Source organism: Somniosus microcephalus, chromosome 4 (genome assembly GCF_052327205.1).
Source record: "Somniosus microcephalus isolate GS21.2 chromosome 4, FLI_Smic_1.0, whole genome shotgun sequence".
In the NCBI taxonomy this organism is placed as follows: domain Eukaryota; kingdom Metazoa; phylum Chordata; class Chondrichthyes; order Squaliformes; family Somniosidae; genus Somniosus; species Somniosus microcephalus.
In genome coordinates this window covers 58,961,298-58,981,957 of record NC_140990.1, presented here as the reverse complement: position 1 = coordinate 58,981,957, position 20,660 = coordinate 58,961,298, and the positions used below count along the sequence as shown (strand labels likewise).

General features: G+C 49.4%; 1 protein-coding gene and 1 pseudogene across 2 annotated transcripts in view; both read left to right on the top strand.

Moving 5' to 3' along the window:
* Nucleotides 1-20,660, top strand: part of LOC147118993 (uncharacterized) — a 74,415-nt pseudogene that overhangs the window by 28,104 nt on the left and 25,651 nt on the right. The window lies entirely within an intron of this gene.
* On the top strand, nt 7,501-8,360 carry LOC147118994 (uncharacterized). Its single transcript, XM_085987049.1, has one exon. The coding sequence runs from the start codon at nt 7,632-7,634 to the stop codon at nt 8,358-8,360; it is 729 nt and encodes a 242-aa protein (XP_085843175.1). The 5' UTR covers nt 7,501-7,631.

Genomic DNA, 20,660 nt, shown 5'->3' with positions numbered 1-20,660 from the left:
TAAGAAGATGCCTGACTTATTGGCATCTAAAGCAAACAGTAGTTTATCTTTTACAATTCCTGGTGGAATATTCTGAATTTTGTTTGTACAAGATCACAGGATAGGTTTGGATGAAGATGGCCCTTCAGCCCATTTAATCTCCTTCTAGAATACCAACATTACCATCTTTCCATTACAGCATCTGTTTCTTAATTACTCCAGTGTCCTGGCATAAACCACCCTGCTGCCAACCCATTTCAGCTGTTGATCACCCTCTGAGTAAAGAAAGATTTCCTGCCGTCTATCCTAAATTTGCTCTTCACACACATGAACCCTGTGCTCTCATGTCCTGCTGCCCAGATGTATCTGAAAGTATTGTTCCAGATTTACTTTCTCTATCCAGGCAAGTATTTATTGTAACGTCTGTGTGTAATTAAGACACGGACTGCAGGAGTTGGTGATAACAGGTGTTTACTGAACGGAGACAAAACTGGAACTACTATGCAAGGTTACTGCACAGGCTTATATACAGGGGTGGTCACTACTGGTACTGCAGTATACAGGGGCTGCAGAATATAGTTCCTTCTTCAGGTTACATACACTACAATTCCTCCCCTTTTAGCTAAACAGTACATAACATTCGATTAATAATTAAATAACATATTTACAATTACAGTTGCTATATACATTAGCTGAAGGTAATCAATTATAAATTCAGTCTTTGAGGAGGCTTCCTGATTCTGTCCGGATAACGCCTCTTTGGGGTATCAGGTTCTTCTGGCAAAGTTGATTCGGGATCAACGTCGTTGTTTGGTTCGTCTGCTTCCAATATCACCGATTCTGAGGTAGATGCACTTGGTACTTCGGTTTCATCACCAGGTGTATAGGATCGCGGTGTAGATTTGACGTTTTCCAGTGACTCTAGAATCTGGTCAGCATGGCTTCTTACAATGCTCTCTCCAACATCCACGGTATACGTTAGAGGTCCTTGCCGTGTGCAGATCATTCCTGGCTGCCATTTCTCTGTGCGGTAGTCCCGGGCCAAAACTGGTTGACCTATCTTGAAACTCCTGGTTGGCCTTTCATTCATATTCTGAAACTGCCTGTTCTCCACATCTCTTCTGATGTTTGGCTTAACCAAATCCAAGCGGCATCTTAGTCTTCGATTGAAGAACATCATGGCTGGAGTTTGGTTGGTAACCGCATGTGTCGCATTCCGGTAGGCAAACAAGAAGTTATCCACCTTGTGTTGTAGGGGTATGTCTTCATTACACATTGCCTTGATAGCCTTCTTGAATATTTGAACGAACCTCTCAGCCAATCCATTGGTGGCTGGATGATATGGGGCGGATGTGTAATGCTTAACACCATTGTTCTTTAAGAACCTCCGGAACTCTTCAGACACAAACTGTGGCCCATTGTCAGAGCAAATCTGTTCAGGCAGCCCATTTCTGGCGAATATGGTTCGTAAGACTGTGATAGTTTTTTCTGTGGTGGTTGAGGACATTTTTATTACCTCTGGCCACTTTGAATGTGCATCCACCGCAATTAAAAACATCGAGTCCATAAATGGACCAGCAAAATCAATGTGCACCCTTTGCCATGGAGATGAGGGCCACTCCCATGGATGTAGAGGGGTTTGTGGTGGGGCGTTTTGGACCTTCTGGCATCCTGTACAGCTCTTGGTCATCTCTTCGATTTCTCTATCGATACCCGGCCACCACACAAACGCTCTGGCTAAGTTCTTCATTTTTACCCCTCCCAGATGACCCTCATGAAGCTCATTGAGCACTCTATCCTTCAATTTGGGTGGAATTACTACACTGGATCCACACATCAAGGTTCCTCGGCACAGTGACAGCTGTTCTCTTCTCACCAAGAATGCTGGCAACAGTGGTTCGCCATGTGCTGGCCATCCCTTCACCGTTAAATCATAGAACCTGGAGAGTGTTGGGTCATTTCGTGTTTCCTTTTCTATGTTTGCATTCGTCACAGGTAGACATTCAACTGTGGTTGAGTGGAATATCTCCACAGGATCCACTGCAGGTGCTTCTTCCACCATCGGCAACGGTAGGCGCGACAATCCATCAGCATTCCCATGCTGTTTAGTTCCTTTGTACTCTATGTCATATTGGTGTGCCCCTAGGAAAAGGGACCACCTCTGTAGCCATTGTGCTGTCATTATCGGGACACCCTTCTGAGGGTTGAAAATGGAGACAAGAGGTTGATGATCAGTTAGTAGAGTAAATTTCTGTCCCTGCAGGTAGTGATTGAACTTCTTCACCCCCCACACCAGGCTGAGGGCCTCTCTGTCAAGCTGGGCGTAGTTACGCTCGGCTGAAGTTAATGAGCGTGACGCAAAAGCTATCGGCCTCTCTGAACCATCAAGGAATTTATGTGACAGTACTGCTCCAATGCCGTAGGGAGACGCATCACACGCCAGTCTTATCGGTAGTGATGGGTTGTAGTGAGCCAATACTTCTCTTGAAGTGATCATGTCTTTACACTTCTGAAAGGCCCGCTTACATTCATCGCTCCATTTCCATGCTACTCCAGTTTGCAGTAGGGCGTTCAGTGGGTGCAGAATTGTGGACAAATTCGGCAAAAACTTATGGTAGTAATTCACCAATCCGAGGAATGACCTCAGTTGCGACACATTTTCAGGTGCTGGAGCCTTAACTACCGCTTCAATTTTGTCAGGGGACTTATGTAACCCCTCTTCATCAATCACGTGGCCACAATACGATATCTGTTTCTTAAAAAACTCGCACTTGGGGTGATTGGCTCGTAGCCCATGTTCTCTTAGTCTAGTGAGCACCTGCTCTAGGTTGGCAAGGTGTTCACTGTCATTTTCACCTGTCATTAGGATGTCGTCCAAGTAACACGGAGTCCCCGGAATCCCTTGCAGGACTTGTTCCATCGCTCTTTGCCATATCGCCAGAGCTGATGCTACTCCGAATACCAGTCGATTATACTGGTAAAGACCTTTGTGAGTGTTTATCGTGAGATATTTCCTAGAGGATTCTTCAACCTCCATCTGCAAATATGCTTGTGCTAGGTCAATTTTTGTAAAACGCTTCCCTCCAGATAGTGAGGCGAAAATATCTTCTATCCTCAGAAGAGGATACTGTACTGTGTGAAGGACTGGGTTCACAGTCACCTTGAAGTCCCCACAGATGCGAACCTTCCTTGGCTCCTCAGACTTATTGTTTAATGTTTTCTTCATGACAGGAACAATGGGTGTCGCCCACTCGCTCCAGTCTACCTTAGATAACACGCCTGTATTCTCCAGATTCTCCAGCTCTGCCTCGACGGCTGGGCGAATTGCATATGGTACCGGTCTTGCTTTGAAAAACTTGGGAATTGCATTCTCTTCTATTTTTACCGAGGCGGTTACGCCTTTAAGAGTTCCCAGTCCTTGTTGAAATACCTCTTTAGCGTTAGCTAAGATTTTTGACAATCGTCCAGGTGTGACGTCGTCATCCTTTTTACCAGCCACAGTCAGTGCCTGAATGGAGTGCCAGTCTAAACTTATCTTTCTGATCCATTCACGTCCCAATAACGGTGGTCCACCATCTTGCAGTATGTACAGATACAATTTCTGTATTTCCTTGCCGTTGTATTTGACAGGTACCCTTATTTTCCCTCTGGGGTATACTTTCTGCCCCGTATACGTCTTCAAGACAATGGATGTGTCTTTCAAGGGTATGTGTGAGAATAGCCACTCGTAGTCTCGTCGATTCATGACGGTCAGGGCTGATCCTGTATCCAATTCCATTTTGACTTGGGACCCTGCTATCGTGAGGGTGACCCAAATGATTCGGTGATCCTCTTTTGCAATTACGCTGTGTAGTTTGAGACAGCTTAGTCTCTTGTTCCCGGATTCACTATCGCTCTTCTGGTCTTCGGAACTACTGTCCGTCATCTTTTGTACTTTCCTGTACTGTTCCTTAGTAGCCTTTTTGTTGTCGTTAGTCTTCTTCCCGGACCTGCAAACTTGTGCAATGTGTCCCATCTTTCCGCATTGCCTGCATGTTTTGTCCTTGGACCAGCAGTCCTTCTGGTCATGGGTTGTTCTGCCGCAGCGATAACATTTTTCAAATCCCCATGTCATTTCATGGGTGCCGTATTCCTGTGGCTTTTGCTGTATTTCCGCAGCTCCCCTTGCTGCTTCATACGATACTGCCACGCTGAAAGCCTTATCTAGTGTCAGCTCTTTCTCTGAGAGTAACCTCTTCTGGGTTCCTTCACTCAGGAGTCCACAGACAAATTTGTCCCGTAGGGTATCTGCCAGTCCTGCTTCGAACTGGCAGTGCTTCGATAGCCCGCGTAGTTCCGTAAGGTAATCAGCATTGCTCTCATCTTTATGCTGATTTCTCTTGTGGAATTTAAATCTTTCTGCTATCAGCAGCGGTGTAGGATTTAGGTGTTCCTGTAGGATATCAACAATTTTGTTAAAACTCTTCGCCATCGGTTTGACTGGAGTGATCAGGTTCCGCAATAGGCCGTACGTTCTTGCGCCCATTATGTTTAGTAGTACCAATGCCTTTTTCTCATCGGCTACTTCATTTGCCTTGCAATATACTTCAACTCTTTCCACATACGTGGTCCAGTCTTCTATTGCATTATCAAAGGCAGTGATATTGCCAGTCTTCGGCATCTTGGAGATCTAAGATGGCGCCTCCCGCGCTTTGCCATCTTCCCCGATTGAACAAAATGGTGCCTCCCGTGCTTTGCCTTCTTCCCCGCTGGATTAAGATGGCGCCTCCTGCGCTTTCTGCCTTCCTGCTGCTGCTAGCGCTGTTGCTGGCATTTTTATGCCTTGATAGCGACGCCCTATGGTCTTCGCGCGCTTCCCCCCGCGCTGCTGCCAATGCCGCTCTCCGCGGTCCCCGTGGCAAACTGCAGCTCCTCGCGGCTTTCTGCGCTTCTAATTTCTTTTATTTTAATTACTGTTCCCGTCGTCAGAGCAGACCCTATGGGACACTTCCCTCCCTCTTCTCGGGTCTGTACGCTGCCCGGCTTCGTAGCACCGGCCGCGCCCTGTGTGCTCCACCCTCTCTCTCTCTCTCCTCTTCCCGACAACGCTGCTCGGCCCCGTTGAAAAGCCACCCGATCGAGCTCTAGCCCGCCGCAGCCCAGGAAGGATCAGTGTACTACCTGCCACCAGCCCGATTAGCTGGAACACCATAGACTGGATAACCAAGCCCCGCTCTCGACAGCCTCTCCTGCAAATCTTCTAATTCGATGAATCAGAGGGCGGTTGCCCATGGTCGATGCCCGTTTCTGCTGTTTGTTTTTTTTTCTTCTTTTTTTTGATTTCTTCCTTCTGGCCTCGACCTCCAATAACTTCGCTTCAGGGATGGATCCCCGTGAGGTGGTGCAGAACTGTAGGTAAGTTCGGATCTGTTCATCGCCAGTGTAGCGTCCGTGTGTAATTGAGACACGGACTGCAGGAGTTGGTGATAACAGGTGTTTACTGAATGGAGACAAAACTGGAACTAGTATGCAAGGTTACTACACAGGATTATATACAGGGGTGGTCACTACTGGAACTGCAGTATACAGGGGCTGCAGAATATAGTTCCTTCTTCAGGTTACATACACTACATTTATATACCTCTATTAATGTTGCTTCTAAGACCTGTCTTCTTGAGGTTGAAGAAGAGGACTTGCTTATCAAGTTGTACATCATAACTCTTCCCTTGAACACCATGGATCAGGGTTTGTTGCTTTCTTCTGGATTGCCAGTAAGACCTGGATGGCTCCCATAATATCACAGTGACCAGGACTATATGCAGCATACCAAGTGCAATGTGACCAGGGCAGCTTCGGCATTAGCTCTAGGTATTTGAACTGAACTGATTGGACAATATGACCCAGCATGCTATTTCCTTTGTTTATTGATGAGCCACACCTTTTAGGAATGATGAGTGGTGACTCATCTAACACCCTAAGGTTTGTCTCATCTTCCCACTTGACAAGTTCTATCCCACCCATTTCTATTTTTCCCTAATAAACAGTATCTTGCCTTTTTCTATCTTGAGTTTCATCTGCCAATGGTCATTCTTTGAAAGCTCCCTTTGTAAGATCCTAGTTGCCTTATCTGAATTCACATTCTGTCCTAGCTTGGTGTCATCTCCAAATGTAACTGTTTTATATTATGATTATGATTCCAGGTCACCTTTGTAGACCAAGACCAGGAGGGATTCCCAGCACAGACCCCTGGGGTAACCCACTCAGTATCCTCCCTTTGCAACCTAGCTTCACCTCGACAGTAATCAATCAATATGCATGTTTCACCTTGAAACCTACTGACCTTAGTTTGTAAAGAAGTCCCTCATGCAATACTTTGTCAAAGGCCTTTTGGATGTCCAGGTACACTACACCATTTAATTTGGGATACGCCCCATTTAATTCGGGACGTCACCTCTTTCAAAAGAAGTTGGTTAGGCAAGATCTATCTATTAACGCTGATTCTCACTCCACAGATGCTGCTTGACCTGCTGAGTATTTCCTGTTTTTATTTATAATAGAGAAGGGTGAAGCTGTGTCTGTGCCTTTAACGGCAGCTGCCCAGACACAGGGTGCTGTCCCTTTAAGAATGAGTGATGGGGACAATCCAGATTCCTCTGTCAGGTTTTCTGGGGAGGTTGTCAGGACCCCAGTGCGCAGGCGTGGGACAGGCTCTGCGCAGTCCCTGGGCAGAGCTGCAGGTCGGCGGGAGTGGGGTCGGGAGATTAATAAACTGCGGGTAGGCCACGCCGCAGGGTTTATAAAGGTAGAGAACGGCCTCAGGCTTGAATGAGGTCCAGCAGCCCGGTCTGTGTTCCACCGGACGGCAGCGGTGAGGCTTTTTCTCGATGACAGGCCCGGGTTACGCGCCACCATCTTGGTGGAGGAAAGACAGGCCGGTTCCACCTGCAGCAGGGCACATGCATGGCCATCTTGGTACAGGAACAGACAGTGGGCGGGGCTTCAGGGTCCCAGTGACCAGGAGAGACCATCATTGACTCATTGATTTTATTCTCACTCTGCACACAGCGGGTGTAGAACTGAACCCAGCCAGAGTAGAGAGAGGGGGAAAACTGGGAGTGGGGGACAGAAATGTTGGAGATGGTGCGATGGGTTTGGATTTCAGCACAAGATGGAGGGAGAGTGTGTGGGATGGGGATTTACAGCTCTGGGGGAACAAGAGAGGAAAAAATGTTCCATAGAAACTAGAATTGTCTGTTCTGAATTTTAATCCTGTACTTACAATGATGTCTTTTGTAAACTCCTTTTACAGGGTATTAGAAGGTGAGGATTTGCAGATGGGAAACTCAAACCAAACATCACATCAACATCTGACAGAGTCACTCCATTCATCAGGACCTGAATATCATCGGCCTTTGAATGTGGAAGGAGAAATATTTGTCTGTTCTGTCTGTGGGAAAAGATTCCAAACATCAGTGTGACTGGAAAAGCACCGAGACACACACAGCTGAGTGAGAGTGTTCCAGTGCACTGACTGTGGAAAGAGCTTTAACCAGTTACACAGCCTGAAAAAACATCGCACCATTCACAGCAGGGAGAAACCGTACACGTGTTCTGTGTGTGGACGAGGCTTCAACTGATCGCCCAACCTGGAGAGACACAAGGACACCCACACCATGGAGAAACCCTGGAAATGTGAGGATTGTGGGAAGGGATTTAATTACCCATCCCAGCTAGAAACTCATCAATGCTGTCACACTGGGGAGAGACTGTTCACTTGCTCCGTGTGTGGGAAGGGTTTCACTCACTCATCTGCTCTCCGATCACACCAGCGAGTTCACAGTGATGAGAGACCTTTTAAATGCGCTGATTGTGGGAACTGCTTTAAAAGTTCTGAGGGACTAATTCAACATCAGCGAGTTCACACTGATGAGAGACCGTTCAGTTGCTCTCACTGTGGGAAGAGGTTCAGGCATTCATGCAACCTCATTGTACACCAGCGAGTTCACACTGAGGAGTGGCCGTTCACCTGCTCCATGTGTGGGAAGGGATTCATTTGTTCTTCCCAACATCTGAGACACCAGCGAGTTCACACTGGGGAGAGGGCGTTCACCTGCTCCGTGTGTGGGAAGGGATTCACTCAGTCATCCCACCTCACTGTACACCAGCGAGTTCACACTGGGGAGAGTCCATTCACCTGCTCTGTGTGTGGGAAGGGATTCATTAAATCATTTCACCAGCTGAGACACCAGCGAGTTCACACTGGGGAGAGTCTGTTCACCTGCTCCATGTGTGGGAAGGGATTCACTCAGTCATCCAACCTGCAGACACACCAGCGAGTTCACGACCGACTGCAGGGGTTGGATTCTGCTGTTATTGCTGCTGTTAAACACATCCAGGACTGAACCATGTTCATTCTGGCAGTCCGGGTTTGTTTCTGCTGATGTTAATAACCCTATAACTGGGCTGGAGTTTAATATTTTGATATGTCAAATAAATCAGCTTTGTATCAGACACATAGTTCTGTCGAGTCCTTGATTTCTCCAAGATAAGAGGAGACTAATTGATGTCCTGTTACCGACTGCTCCATTTTTGGGCCTTTTCTCCTTTCTAACTCTAGATTATTTCAGTTCTCATACCTTCGGTTACTCTCATGGACAAGTCCCAGCTCCCCATACATTCCAGAGTGCCTCTCCTAGCCTTGGTATCCAGGGAAGGTATCGGTAACACGCCCGGGATTACTAAACACAAACCCTGTCTGTTAATCCCTTTCAGCTACTGGACTAAGTGTGTGCCCCACAGCATCTCTCTCACCTTCGATGTGTGAATAGAGCATCACGCCTGCAAACCTGGTTTTAAATTTAATTCCACTCAGAAAATATATTTCACAAATAAACACATCACGTCAAATAATGGACAAAAAGCCAGAGAGGCAATGAAACATTTTTCACTCAGTGAGTTGTTGTGATCTGGAATGCACTGTCTGAAAGGGGGTGGATGCAGATTCAATAGTAACTTTCAAAAGGGAATTGGATCTGCTTAAAGGAAAAGTTTGTGGGGCTGTGGGGACAGGCCCGGGGAGTGAGACTAATTGGCAGCTCTTTCAAAGATGATCACGGCCCTATAAGGCAGCTCTATATTCACAGGAGAAAGGCTGATATCTAACTCCCCGAGAGTAGAGAAAGATCCCAACTCTCTGAAAACTCCTTGAATGCTTTCTAAAAGTCTTTCACATGCTGAATTTCGATTAGGGTACTGAATTTGAATGATCAGCCATGATCTCATTGAATGGCGGAGCAGGCTCAAAGGGCCGAATGGCCTACTCCTGCTCCTATCTTCTATGTTTCCTTCTTTTGAAATTCCACTGCCATGTGCCGGGGGTGCAGGCAGTGCTGGGCACAGAGGGAGCAGCAAACTGGGTTCAGAGAGGGCACAGTGGGCCTGCCCTTGACCTGGGCTTTCCGTTGAGCATGTGCTGGGGCCCAGTGGGATTTCACTGGTCCGGGGCATTTCTGAGTGTGTCACAGGAACATTAGGAACAGGAGGAGGCCATTCAGCCCCTCGAGCCTGCTCCACCATTCAATTAGATCAGGGCTGACCCGTATCTTAACTCCATTTACCCGCCTTTATTCCACATCCCTTGGAACAATTACCTCACAAAAATCGATCATCTCAGTCTTGAAAGCTCCAATCGACCCCCAGCATCCACAGCCTTTTGGGGGAGAGAGTTCCACATTTCTACTACCCTGTGTGTGAAAAAGTGCCGTCTGATGTCACCCCTGAATGGCCGAGCTCTAATTTTAAGATTCTGGCCTCTTGTTCTTGATTCCAGCACCAGAGGAATCCTCCATGGCCTCCCCTCTCCTTATCTCTGTAAACTCCTCCAGCCCTACAACCTCTGAGATCTCTGCACTCCTCCAATTCTGGCCTCTTGCACATCCCCGATTTTAATCGCTCCACCATTGGTGGCCGTGCCTTCAGCTGTCGAGGTTCTAAGCTCTGGAATTCCCTCCCGAAACCTCTCCGCCTCTCTACCTCTCGTTCCTCCTTTAAGACATTCCTTAAAACCTACCTCTGTGAACAAGCTTTTGGTCATCGGCCCGAATATCTCCTCATGTGGCTCAGAGTCACATTTAGTTTGCTAACGCTACAGTGAAGCACCTTGGGATGTTTTATTATGTTAAAGGCGCTATCTAAATGCAAGTTGTTGTTACTCTCCAACTCCCCTCACCCCAATTCCTCTTTCACCCCTACTCTCCAACCCCCCTCCCCAACTCCTCTTTCACCCCTACTCTCCAACCCCTCTCACCCCAACTCCTCTTTCATCCACCTTATTGCATTCGTAATAAGGTGGATGAATTAGCAGCGCAAAAAGAGGTAAATGAATATGATATGATTGGAATTACAGATACAAGGCTCCAGGGGGACCAAGGCTGGGAACTCAGTATCCAGGGGTATTCGATATTCAGGAAAGATAGGCAAAAAGGAAAGGGAGGTGGGGTAGCATTACTGGTTAAAGATTGTAATGAAGGATATTAGCTCTGATGATGTGGAATCTGTATGGGTAGTATTGAGAAATACTAAGGGGGAAAAAACATTAGTGGGAGTGGTATATAGACCTCCCAACAGTAAGTCGGAGGTTGGGGATGGCATTAAAAGGGAAATTAAAGAAGCATGCAATAAGGGCATAGCAGTCATCATGGGTGACTTTAATCTACATATAGATTGGGCCAACCAAATTAGTAACAATACTGTGGAGGAGGAATTCCTGGAGTGTTTACGGGATGGTTTCCTGGACCAATATGTCGAGGAACCAACCAGAGATCAGGCCATCTTAAACTGGGTATTATGCAACGACAAAGGATTAATTAGCAATCTTGTTGTACGAGGCCCCTTGGGTCTGAGCGATCATAATATGATCGAATTCTTCATTAAGATGGACAATGAAGTAGTTGACTCAGAGACTAGGGTCCTCAATTTAAATAAAGGAAACTATGATGGTCTGAGGAGCGAGCTGGGTAGGATTGATTGGGGAATGGCACTCAAAGGGTTGACAGTGGATAGGCAATGGCAAACATTCAAAGACTGAATGGATGAGCAACAGAATTTGTTCGTCCCAGTTTGGCATAAAAATAAAACAAAAAAGGTGACTCAACCGTGGCTAACAAGGGAAATTAGGGATAGCATAAGATCCAAGGAGACGACATATAAATTGGCCAGAAAAAGCAATAATCCTGAGGATTGGGAGCAGTTTAGGATTCAACAAAGGAGGACAAAGGGATTAATTAAGAAAGGGAAAATAGAATATGAGAGTAAGCTTTCAGGGAACATAAAAACTGACTGTAAAAGCTTTTATAGATATGTGAAGAGAAAAAGGTTGGTGAAGTCAAGCGTAGGTCCCTTACAGTCAGAATCAGGGGAATTTATAATGGGAAACAAAGAAATGGTGGACCAACTAAATTCATACTTTGGTTCTGTCTTCACAAAGGAGGACACAAATAACCTCCCAGAGATGCCGGGGAACATAGGGCCTGATGAAAGGGTAGAACTGAAAGAAATCAGTATTTGTAGGGAAATGGTGTTAGGAAAATTGATGGGACTAAAGGCCGATAAATCCCCAGGGCCTGATAATCTACATCCCAGGGTCCTTAAGGAAGTGGCCCTGGAAATAGTAGATGCATTGCTGGTCATCTTCCAGAACTCGATAGACTCTGGAACGGTACCCATGGATTGGAGGGTAGCTAATGTTACCCCACTATTCAAAAAAAGGTGGTCGAGAAAAAGCGGGGAATTATAGACCGGTAAGCCTGACATCGGTAGTGGGGAAAATGCTAGAATCTATTATAAAAGATGTAATAGCAGAGCACTTGGTAAGCAGTGACAGGATTGGACAAAGTCAACATGGATTTACAAAAGGTAAATCATGCTTGACTAATCTACTGGAATTTTTTGAGGATGTAACTGGTAAAATAGATAAGGGAGAACCAGTGGATGTGGTGTATTTGAACTTTCAGAAGGCTTTCGATAAGGTCCCACATAAGAAATTAGCGTGCAAAATTAAGGCACATGGGATTGGGGGCAAGGTATTGACTTGGATAGAGAACTGGTTGGCGGACAGAAAGCAAAGAGTTGGAATAAATGGGTCATTTTCCGAGTGGCAGGCAGTGACTAGTGGGGTACCGCAAGGATCGGTCCTAGGACCCCAGCTGTTCACAATATATATTAATGATCTGGACGAGGGAATTGGATGTAATATCTCCAAATTTGCAGATGACACAAAGCTGGGTGGGAGGGTAAGCTGTGAGGAGGATGTCGTGAAACTCCAGTACGATTTGGACAGATTGGGTGATTGGGCAGAAACATGGCAAATGCACTATATTTTGGATAAATGTGAGGTTATCCACTTTGGTGGCAAAAACAGGAAGGCAGATTATTATTTGAATGGCAATAGATTGGGAGAAGGGGAAGTGCAAAGAGACCTGGGTGTTCTTGTGCACCAGTCACTGAAGGTAAGCATGCAGGTGCAGCAGACGGTAAAGAAGGCATATGGTTTGATGGCCTTCGTAGCAAGAGGGTTCGAGTACAGGAACAAGGATGTCTTGCTACAGTTGTACAGGGCCTTGGTGAGACCGCACCTTGAGTATTGTGTGCAGTTTTGGTCGCCTTACCTGAGGAAGGACGTTCTTGCCATGGAAGGAGTGCAGCGAAGATTCACCAGGCTGATACCTGGGATGGCAGGAATGACGTATGAGGAGAGATTGTGTCGATTGGGCTTATACTCACTGGAGTTTAGAAGATTGAGAGGGGATCTCATCGAAACTTATAAAATTCTGTCAGGCCTGGACAGACTAGATGCAGGAAGGATGTTTATGATGGCCGGGGAGTCCAGAACCAGGGGTCATAGTCTAAGGATAAGGGGTAAGCCACTTAGGACTGAAATGAGGAGGAATTTCTTCACCCAGAGAGTGGTGAACCTGTGGAATTCTCTGCCACAGAGGGTGGTGGAGGCCAGTTCATTAAATATATTCAAAAAAGAGTTGGATATATTTCTTAAGGCTAAAGGGACCAAGGGATATGGGGAGAAGGCAGGGACAGGGTACTGAATTTGGATGATCAGCCATGATCTCATTGAATGGTGGAGCAGGCTCGAAGGGCCGAATGGCCTACTCCTGCTCCTATCTTCTATGTTTCTATGTTTCTATGTTTCTCCCTCCCCCTGTTTTTCCCTCCTTTCCGGTACCAGAACGGAGTCAGTCTGACATCGGGAGGTCGGGTGCCCATCGTTCCGAAGCGAGCCCGGGGTTGCTCATTGTGAACGCGGCGGGCCTTTGGAACCGATTTGCCGGGCGGCAGACGAACGCCTTTCGCTGCGGTGGGGGGGGGGGGGAGAGAGACGCCGCCGCTCACCTGCTCTCTTCCCCCGGGCTTTCGGGCTGCACGGGGAAGAGAGAGAGAGAGACTGGGGGGGAGAGTGAGACGCCGAGGGCCTTCAGCAGACTCGACAGGTTCCGGGAGAGAGAGACGCTGCCGCTCAGCTGCTCGCTTCCCTCTTCCCCCGGGCTTTCAGGCTGCGTGGGGAAGAAAGAGAGAGAGACTGGGTGGGGGGGAGAGTGAGACGCCGAGGGCCTTTAGCAGGCTCGACAGTTTCCGGGTGCGTCGGGAATCCGCTGAACTCGAGGCCCAGGCTTCCCACACTGCTAGGCCGCGGCTCTGCGCTTCCACTACAATAAAGAGAGATTCCTAAATATCAACGTTCAGGTTTTTAAGCACCCCATAGCTAAGAAGACAACTGCACAAAATAACCTAACGGGGTACACACAGAAAGTGGGAAAAATAAACACACAGAAAGTGGGGAAAAAAATCATTAGGAATCAAGATGGCGGACACTCACCTCAGTTGAGAATGATTAGGCCCGCCCACACACGCACAGATTGGTCAACCATCAGGTCACTGAAGTGTAGGATTGGTCAATCATCACGTCACTCAACTGCAGGATTGTCCGCCCGCACACGCAATGAACCCGCCCCCGTGACGCAGCAATTGGTCAACTGTCAGGTCGCTCGACTGTATGATTGGTCAACCTTCACGTCACTCGATGCTAATGAGCAGATAATGAGCGGAATTTTGAACGTGTTTTCGATACCGTCGGCACAATTTTTGTCTCACCGAAAAGTAGATATGCTTATGACCGTTCCAGAATCGTAAGCTTTCTTTTGATGTAACACACGTGTAGGTACGCTCTATAATTTTTGAGTGTATAGAGGACAGACAGACAGACAGACAGAAGAGCAATTATATATATATAGATAGACTAGCTGGCGGTGCCCGGCGGTGCCGAAGCTTTTTTGAGGGCATGTTGTTGTTGGAAGAAAGAGAGAGAGCGACTGGGGGGAAGAGAGAGAGGGAGCGACTGGGAGGAAGAGAGAGAGGGAACGACTGGGGGGAAGAGAGAGAGGGAGCGGCTGGGGGGAAGAGAGAGAGGGAGCGACTGGGGCGAAGAGAGAGAGAGAGAGCAACTGGGGGAAGAGAGAGAGAGAGCAACTGGGGGGAAGAGAGAGAGAGCGACTGGGGGGAAGAGAGAGAGAGAGCGACTGGGGGGAAGAGAGAGAGAGAGCGACTGGGGGGAAGAGAGAGAGCGAGCGACTGGGGGGAAGAGAGAGAGCGAGCGACTGGGGGGAAGAGAGAGAGCCAGCAACGGGGGGAAGAGAGAGAGCGAGCGACTGGGGGGAAGAGAGAGAGAGAGCGACTGGGGGGATGAGAGAGAGCGAGCGGCTGGGGGGAAGAGAGAGAGCGAGCGACTGGGGGGAAGAGAGAGAGCGAGCGACTGGAGGGAAGAGAGAGAGCGAGCGACTGGGGGGAAGAGAGAGAGCGAGCGACTGGGGGGAAGAGAGAGAGTGACGGGGGGAAGAGAGAGCACGACTGGGGGGAAGAGAGAGCACGACTGGGGGGAAGAGAGAGAGCGACTGGGGAGGGGGAAGGGAAAGGGGGGAAAGAGAAAGGGAAAGGGGTGGAAAGGGGGGGAAAGGGGGGTGGGGAGGGGGGATGGGGAGGGGGGAAAGGGGTTGGGGAGGGGGGAAAGGGGGGTGCGGAGGGGGGAAAGGGGGGTGGGGAGGGTGGGGGAAGGGGGTTGGGGAGGGGGGAAAGTGGGGTGGGGAGGGGGGAAAGGGGGGTGGGGAGGGTGGGGGAAGGGGGTTGGGGAGGGGGGAAAGGGGGGTGGGGAGGGGGGAAAGGGGGGTGGGGAGGGGGGAAAGTGGGGTGGGGAGGGGGGAAAGGGGGGTGGGGAGGGGGGAAGGGGGGTAGGGAGGGGGGAAAGGGGGGTGGGGGAAAGGGGGGTGGGGAGGAAAAGTGAGGTGGGGAGAAAAGGGAGGTGGGGAAAGGGGGAGGGGGAAAGGGGGTTGGGGAGGGGGTTTGGAAAGTGGGGTGGGGGGAAGTGGGGTGGGGGGAAGGGGGGTGGGTGGGGGTGGGAAAAGCGGGGTGGGGAGGGGGAGATAAGGGGGGTGGGGAGGGGGGGACTGGGTGGGGAGGGGGGGAAGGGGGGTGGAGGGGTGTAAGGGGGGTGGGGGGAAAGGGGGGTGGGGGAAGGGGGAAAGGGGGCGTGGGGGAAGGGGGAAAGGGGGGGTGGGGGGGTAGAGGTTGGGGGAAGGGGTAATGGGGGGTGTGGGGGAAAGTTAGAAGTTGAAGGCGCTAGATAAATGCTAGCTGGGTTAACAGCGTTTCTTAGAATCTCTCTGACATCCACTACAATAAAGAGAGGTATTTTGAAAGCATTGGCAGTGTAACCTCTCGCAGAAGTCGAGGCGGATACCGACCTGGCTGAGCAGAGCCCGGCCACAGAAGCTCAGGAAGCGAGCGCCGGGGCGGCTGCAGAGGAGGAAGAAGCAGCCGAGCGAGAGCAGGGCGGCGGCGGCCAGCGCCATGGTGTGGCGGCCCGAGCGAGAGCGAGTCCGGGCGCCGGTCGGTGCAGCCCCGCAGCGGAGCAGAGGCTCCAGCACCCGGCGCCACTCGGGCTCGGAGACGGGCAGCCGGCGCCAGCACAGCCACTTGAAATGGCCATCAAAGTTGGCGAGCCTCCGGGCAAAGGGCCGCGACCACGGCCCCGAGCAGCAGCTCCTTCCCCGCCGGCCCATCATCGCTGCTCCTACTTCCGCGAGGCCGGGGCTGGTGAGTATTTCTCTTTTTTAAACTTTAACTCTGTAGTTTATCGTTACTAGGGTCTTTTCTGGTGTAGCAGGTACTGTTGGTAGACTATACAAGAGCCTTAGAGATATCTTTAATTGGTGATAGTAAATTAATTTAAATTAATTAAGGGGAAAGTCATGCCAGGAGAGCCCAGCCCTGTGATGTGCTCCTCCTGCTCCATGTGGGAATTCAGTGACACTGCCCCTGGTGACTACGTGTGCAGGAAATGCATCCATCTGCAGCTATTAGCAGACCGCATTGAGGATCTGGAGCTGCGGGTGGATGGGTTGTGGAGCATTCACGAGGCTGAGAAGTTCGTGGATAGCACGTTTAGTGAGTTGGTCACACCGCAGGGAAGGGCTGCACAGGAAGAAAGGAAATGGGTGACCACCAGGCGGAGCAATAGAAGTAGGCAGGTAGTGCAGAAAACCCCTGTGACCATTCCCCTCTCAAACAAGTATACCATTTTGGATACTGTTGGAGGGAATGACTCACCAGGGGAAGGCAGCGGCAGCCAGCTTCCTGGCACTGGGGGCGCTCCTGCTGCCCAGGAGGGGAGGAAAAAGAGTGGGAGAGCAATAGTCGTAGGGGATTCTATAGTAAGGGGAACAGATAGGCGTTTCTGTGGCCGTAGACGTGAATCCAGGATGGTTTGTTGCCTCCCTGGTGCCAGGGTCAAGGATGTCACGGAGCGGCTGCAGGGCATTCTGGAGGGGGAGGGTGAACAGCCAGAGGTCGTGGTCCACATTGGTACCAACGACATAGGTAAAAAGAGGGATGAGGTCCTGCAGCAAGAATTTAGGGAGCTAGGGGCAAGATTAAGGAGCAGGACCTCAAAGGTTGTAATCTCTGGATTACTCCCGGTGCCACGTGCTAGTGAGTATAGGAATAGGAGGATAGAACAGATGAATGCGTGGCTAAAGGGATGGTGCAGGAGGGAGGGCTTTAGTTTCCTGGGTCACTGGGTCTGCTTCTGGGACAGGTGGGACTTGTACAAGTCGGACGGTTTACACCTGAACCAGAGGGGAACCAATATCCTTGCGGGGAGGTTTGCTAGCACTGCTGCGGGGGGTTTAAACTAATTCGGCAGGGGGATGGGATACAGAGTGGAGCTATAGTAGGGGGTGATGTACAGCCAAATAAGGAGGAAAAAACAAGTCAGCAGGGAAGGCAGAGCAAAGATGTGAAGGCAAAAGGGAATATGGCAGGGCTGGAAGGCATTTATTTTAATGCAAGGAGTCCTGCAAATAAGGTGGATGAACTGAAGTTGTTGTTGAACACATGGGAGTACGATATTGTTGCTATCACGGAGACATGGTTGAGGGAGGGTCAGGACTGGCAGCTAAATATTCCGGGGTATAGAATCTTCAGGCGAGACAGAGGGGGGTGTAAAAGGGGAGGGGGTGTTGCAATATTAATTAAGGAGTCTATTACTGCTGTAAGGAGGGATGATATATTAGCGGGTTCCTCTAATGAGGCCATATGGGTAGAACTTAAAAACAAAAAGGGGTCAAGCACCTTGCTGGGAGTGTACTATAGGCCCCCAAACAGTCAGGGGGAGATAGAGGAACAGATATGCAGGCAGATATCAGAAAAGTGTGAAAATAATAGGGTAGTAATAGTGGGGGATTTCAACTTCCCCAATATAAATTGGGATAGTCAGAGTGTGAAAGGCTTGGAGGGAGCAGAATTCTTAAAGTGCATCCAGGAAAGCTTTTTGAGCCAACATGTAGAAAGTCCTACAAGAGAGGGGGTGGTACTGGACCTAATTCTAGGGAATGTAGCCGGGCAGGTGGTGGAAGTGTCTGTAGGAGAGCATTTTGGCGATAGTGACCACAATTCGGTGAGATTTAAGGTGGTCATGGAAAAAGTCAAAGACGGCCCGGAAATCAGGGTTCTAAATTGGGGGAAGGCCGATTTTAATAAGGTAAGACAGGATCTGGCAAAAGTGGACTGGGAGCAGCTACTTATAGGAAAATCCACATCAAAACAGTGGGAGGCTTTCAGAAGGGAAATAGAGAGAGTACAGCGCCAACATGTTCCTGTAAAGGTCAAGGGTGGGACCAACAAGCAAAGGGAACCTTGGATGACAAAGGATATACAAAAATGCATTAGGAAAAAAAGGGGGGCTTTTGGCAGTTACAAAAGACAAAAGACGGTGGAAGCCCTAGAGGAGTATAAGAGGTGCAGGGGCATACTTAAAAAGGAAATTAGGAGGGCGAGGAGGGGCCATGAAATAACACAGGCGAGCAAAATAAAGGAAAATCCTAAGATGTTTTATAAGTATATTAAGGGCAAGAGGATAACCAGGGAAAGGGTAGGGTCCATTAGGGACCAAAGTGGCAAGCTGTGTGTAGAGCCAGGTGAAGTAGGTGGGGTTTTAAATGAATTTTTTGCCTCAGTGTTCACTATGGAGAAAGACGATGTAGACATAGAAGTCGGGCAAGGGGACTGTGACATACTTGAACATATTAGCATCGAGAGGGAGGAGGTACTAGCGGTTTTAGCAGGCCAAAAAGTGGATAAATCCCCAGGCCTGGACGAGATGTATCCCAGGCTGTTGTGTGAGGCAAAGGAGGAGATTGCAGGGGCTCTGACACAAATTTTCAGAACCTCTCTGGCCACAGGGGATGTACCAGAGGACTGGAGAACAGCTAACGTAGTACCATTATTCAAGAAGGGTAGCAGGGATAAACCAGGGAATTACAGGCCAGTGAGCCTAACATCTGTGGTAGGGAAATTATTGGAAAAAATTCTGAGGGACAAAATTAGTCTCCACTTGGAGAGGCAAGGATTAATCGGGAATAGTCAGCATGGCTTTGTCAAGGGTAAATCATGTCTGACCAATCTGATTGAATTTTTCGAGGGGGTGACTAGGTGTGTGGATGAGGGAAATGCTGTGGATGTGGTTTACATGGACTTCAGTAAAGCTTTTGATAAGGTCCCGCATAGGAGACTGGTCAAGAAGGTAAGGGCCCATGGGATCCAGGGGGCCTTGGCGCGTTGGATCCTAAACTGGCTGAGTGGCAGGAGGCAGAGGGTGATGGTCGAAGGTTGCTTTTGTGACTGGAAGCCTGTGTCCAGTGGGGTACCTCAGGGATCGGTGCTGGGTCCCTTGCTGTTTGTGATCTACATTAATGATTTGGATGAGAATGTAAAGGGTATGATCAGTAAGTTCGCGGATGACACGAAAATTGGTGGGGTGGTAAATTGCGAGGAGGAAAGCCTCAGGCTACAGGACGATATTAACGGGTTGGTCAGATGGGCGGAAAAGTGGCAAATGGAATTTAACCCGGAAAAGTGCGAGTTGATGCATTTTGGACGGACAAATAAGGCAAGGGAATACACAATGAGTGGTAGGACCCTAGGAAGTACAGAGGGTCAGAGGGATCTTGGTGTACATGTACATAGATCCCTGAAGGCAGCGGAACAGGTAGATAAGGTGGTTAAAAAGGCTTATGGGATACTTGCCTTCATTAGCAGAGGCATAGAATATAAGAGCAGGGAGGTTATGATGGAGCTGTACAAAACGCTGGTGAGGCCACAGCTGGAGTACTGTGTGCAGTTCTGGTCGCCTCACTATAGGAAGGATGTGATTGCTTTGGAGAGGGTGCAGAGAAGATTCACCAGGATGTTACCTGGGATGGAGCGCCTCAGCTATGAAGAAAGACTCAACAGGCTGGGGTTGTTTTCCTTGGAGCAAAGGAGGCTGAGGGGGGTCCTGATTGAGGTGTACAAAATGATGAGGGGCATAGATAGGGTAGATAAAGAGGAACTTTTCCCCTTAGTAGGGGGGTCAATAACAAGGGGGCACAGATTCAGGGTAAGGGGCAGGAGATTTAGGGGGGATTTGAGGAGGAACTTTTTCACCCAGAGGGTGGTTGGAAGCTGGAACTCACTGCCTGAAAGGGTGGTAGAGGCAGGAACCCTCACAACATTCAAGAAGTATTTGGATGAGCACTTGAAATGCCATTGCATACAAGGCTATGGACCAAATGCTGGAAAATGAGATTAGACTGGACAGGGAGGGATGGGCGGCGCAGACACGATGGGCCGAAGGGCCTCTTTCTGTGCTGTAAAACTCTATGACTCTATGACTGAGGGGAGAAAGCTACAGAGACCCTATGGGCGGCATAGAGCCTGAGGCCCGGCCCGAGTCACCCGAGCTGAGCTCCCACTGCAAATGGAGCTGAGCCCCGGGACCGGGCCAAGTGGGGGAAAGCCCGAGTCCCCGGCCGCAAAGGAGCTGAGCCCCGGGACCGGGCCGAGGGGGGGAAAGCCCGAATCCCCCACCGCAAACGGAGCCAAGCCACGGGACCGGGCCGAGGGGGGGAAAGCCGGAGTCCCCGGCCGCAAACGGAGCCGAGGACCGGGCCCAGGGGGCAGCGGCATCGCGCTGGGAATCCGCTCAACTCAAGGCCCAGGCTTCCTGCGCTGCTAGGCCGTGGCTCCGCGCATCCACTGCAATAAAGAGAGATTGCTAAATAGTATTTAAAAGTCAATGAATTTGTTATTTTCCTTAGCGA

Bases quoted from the DNA above. Each gene is read 5' to 3' on its own strand.
- LOC147118994 (XM_085987049.1), top strand. From the start codon at position 7,632: ATGGAGAAACCCTGGAAATGTGAGGATTGTGGGAAGGGATTTAATTAC.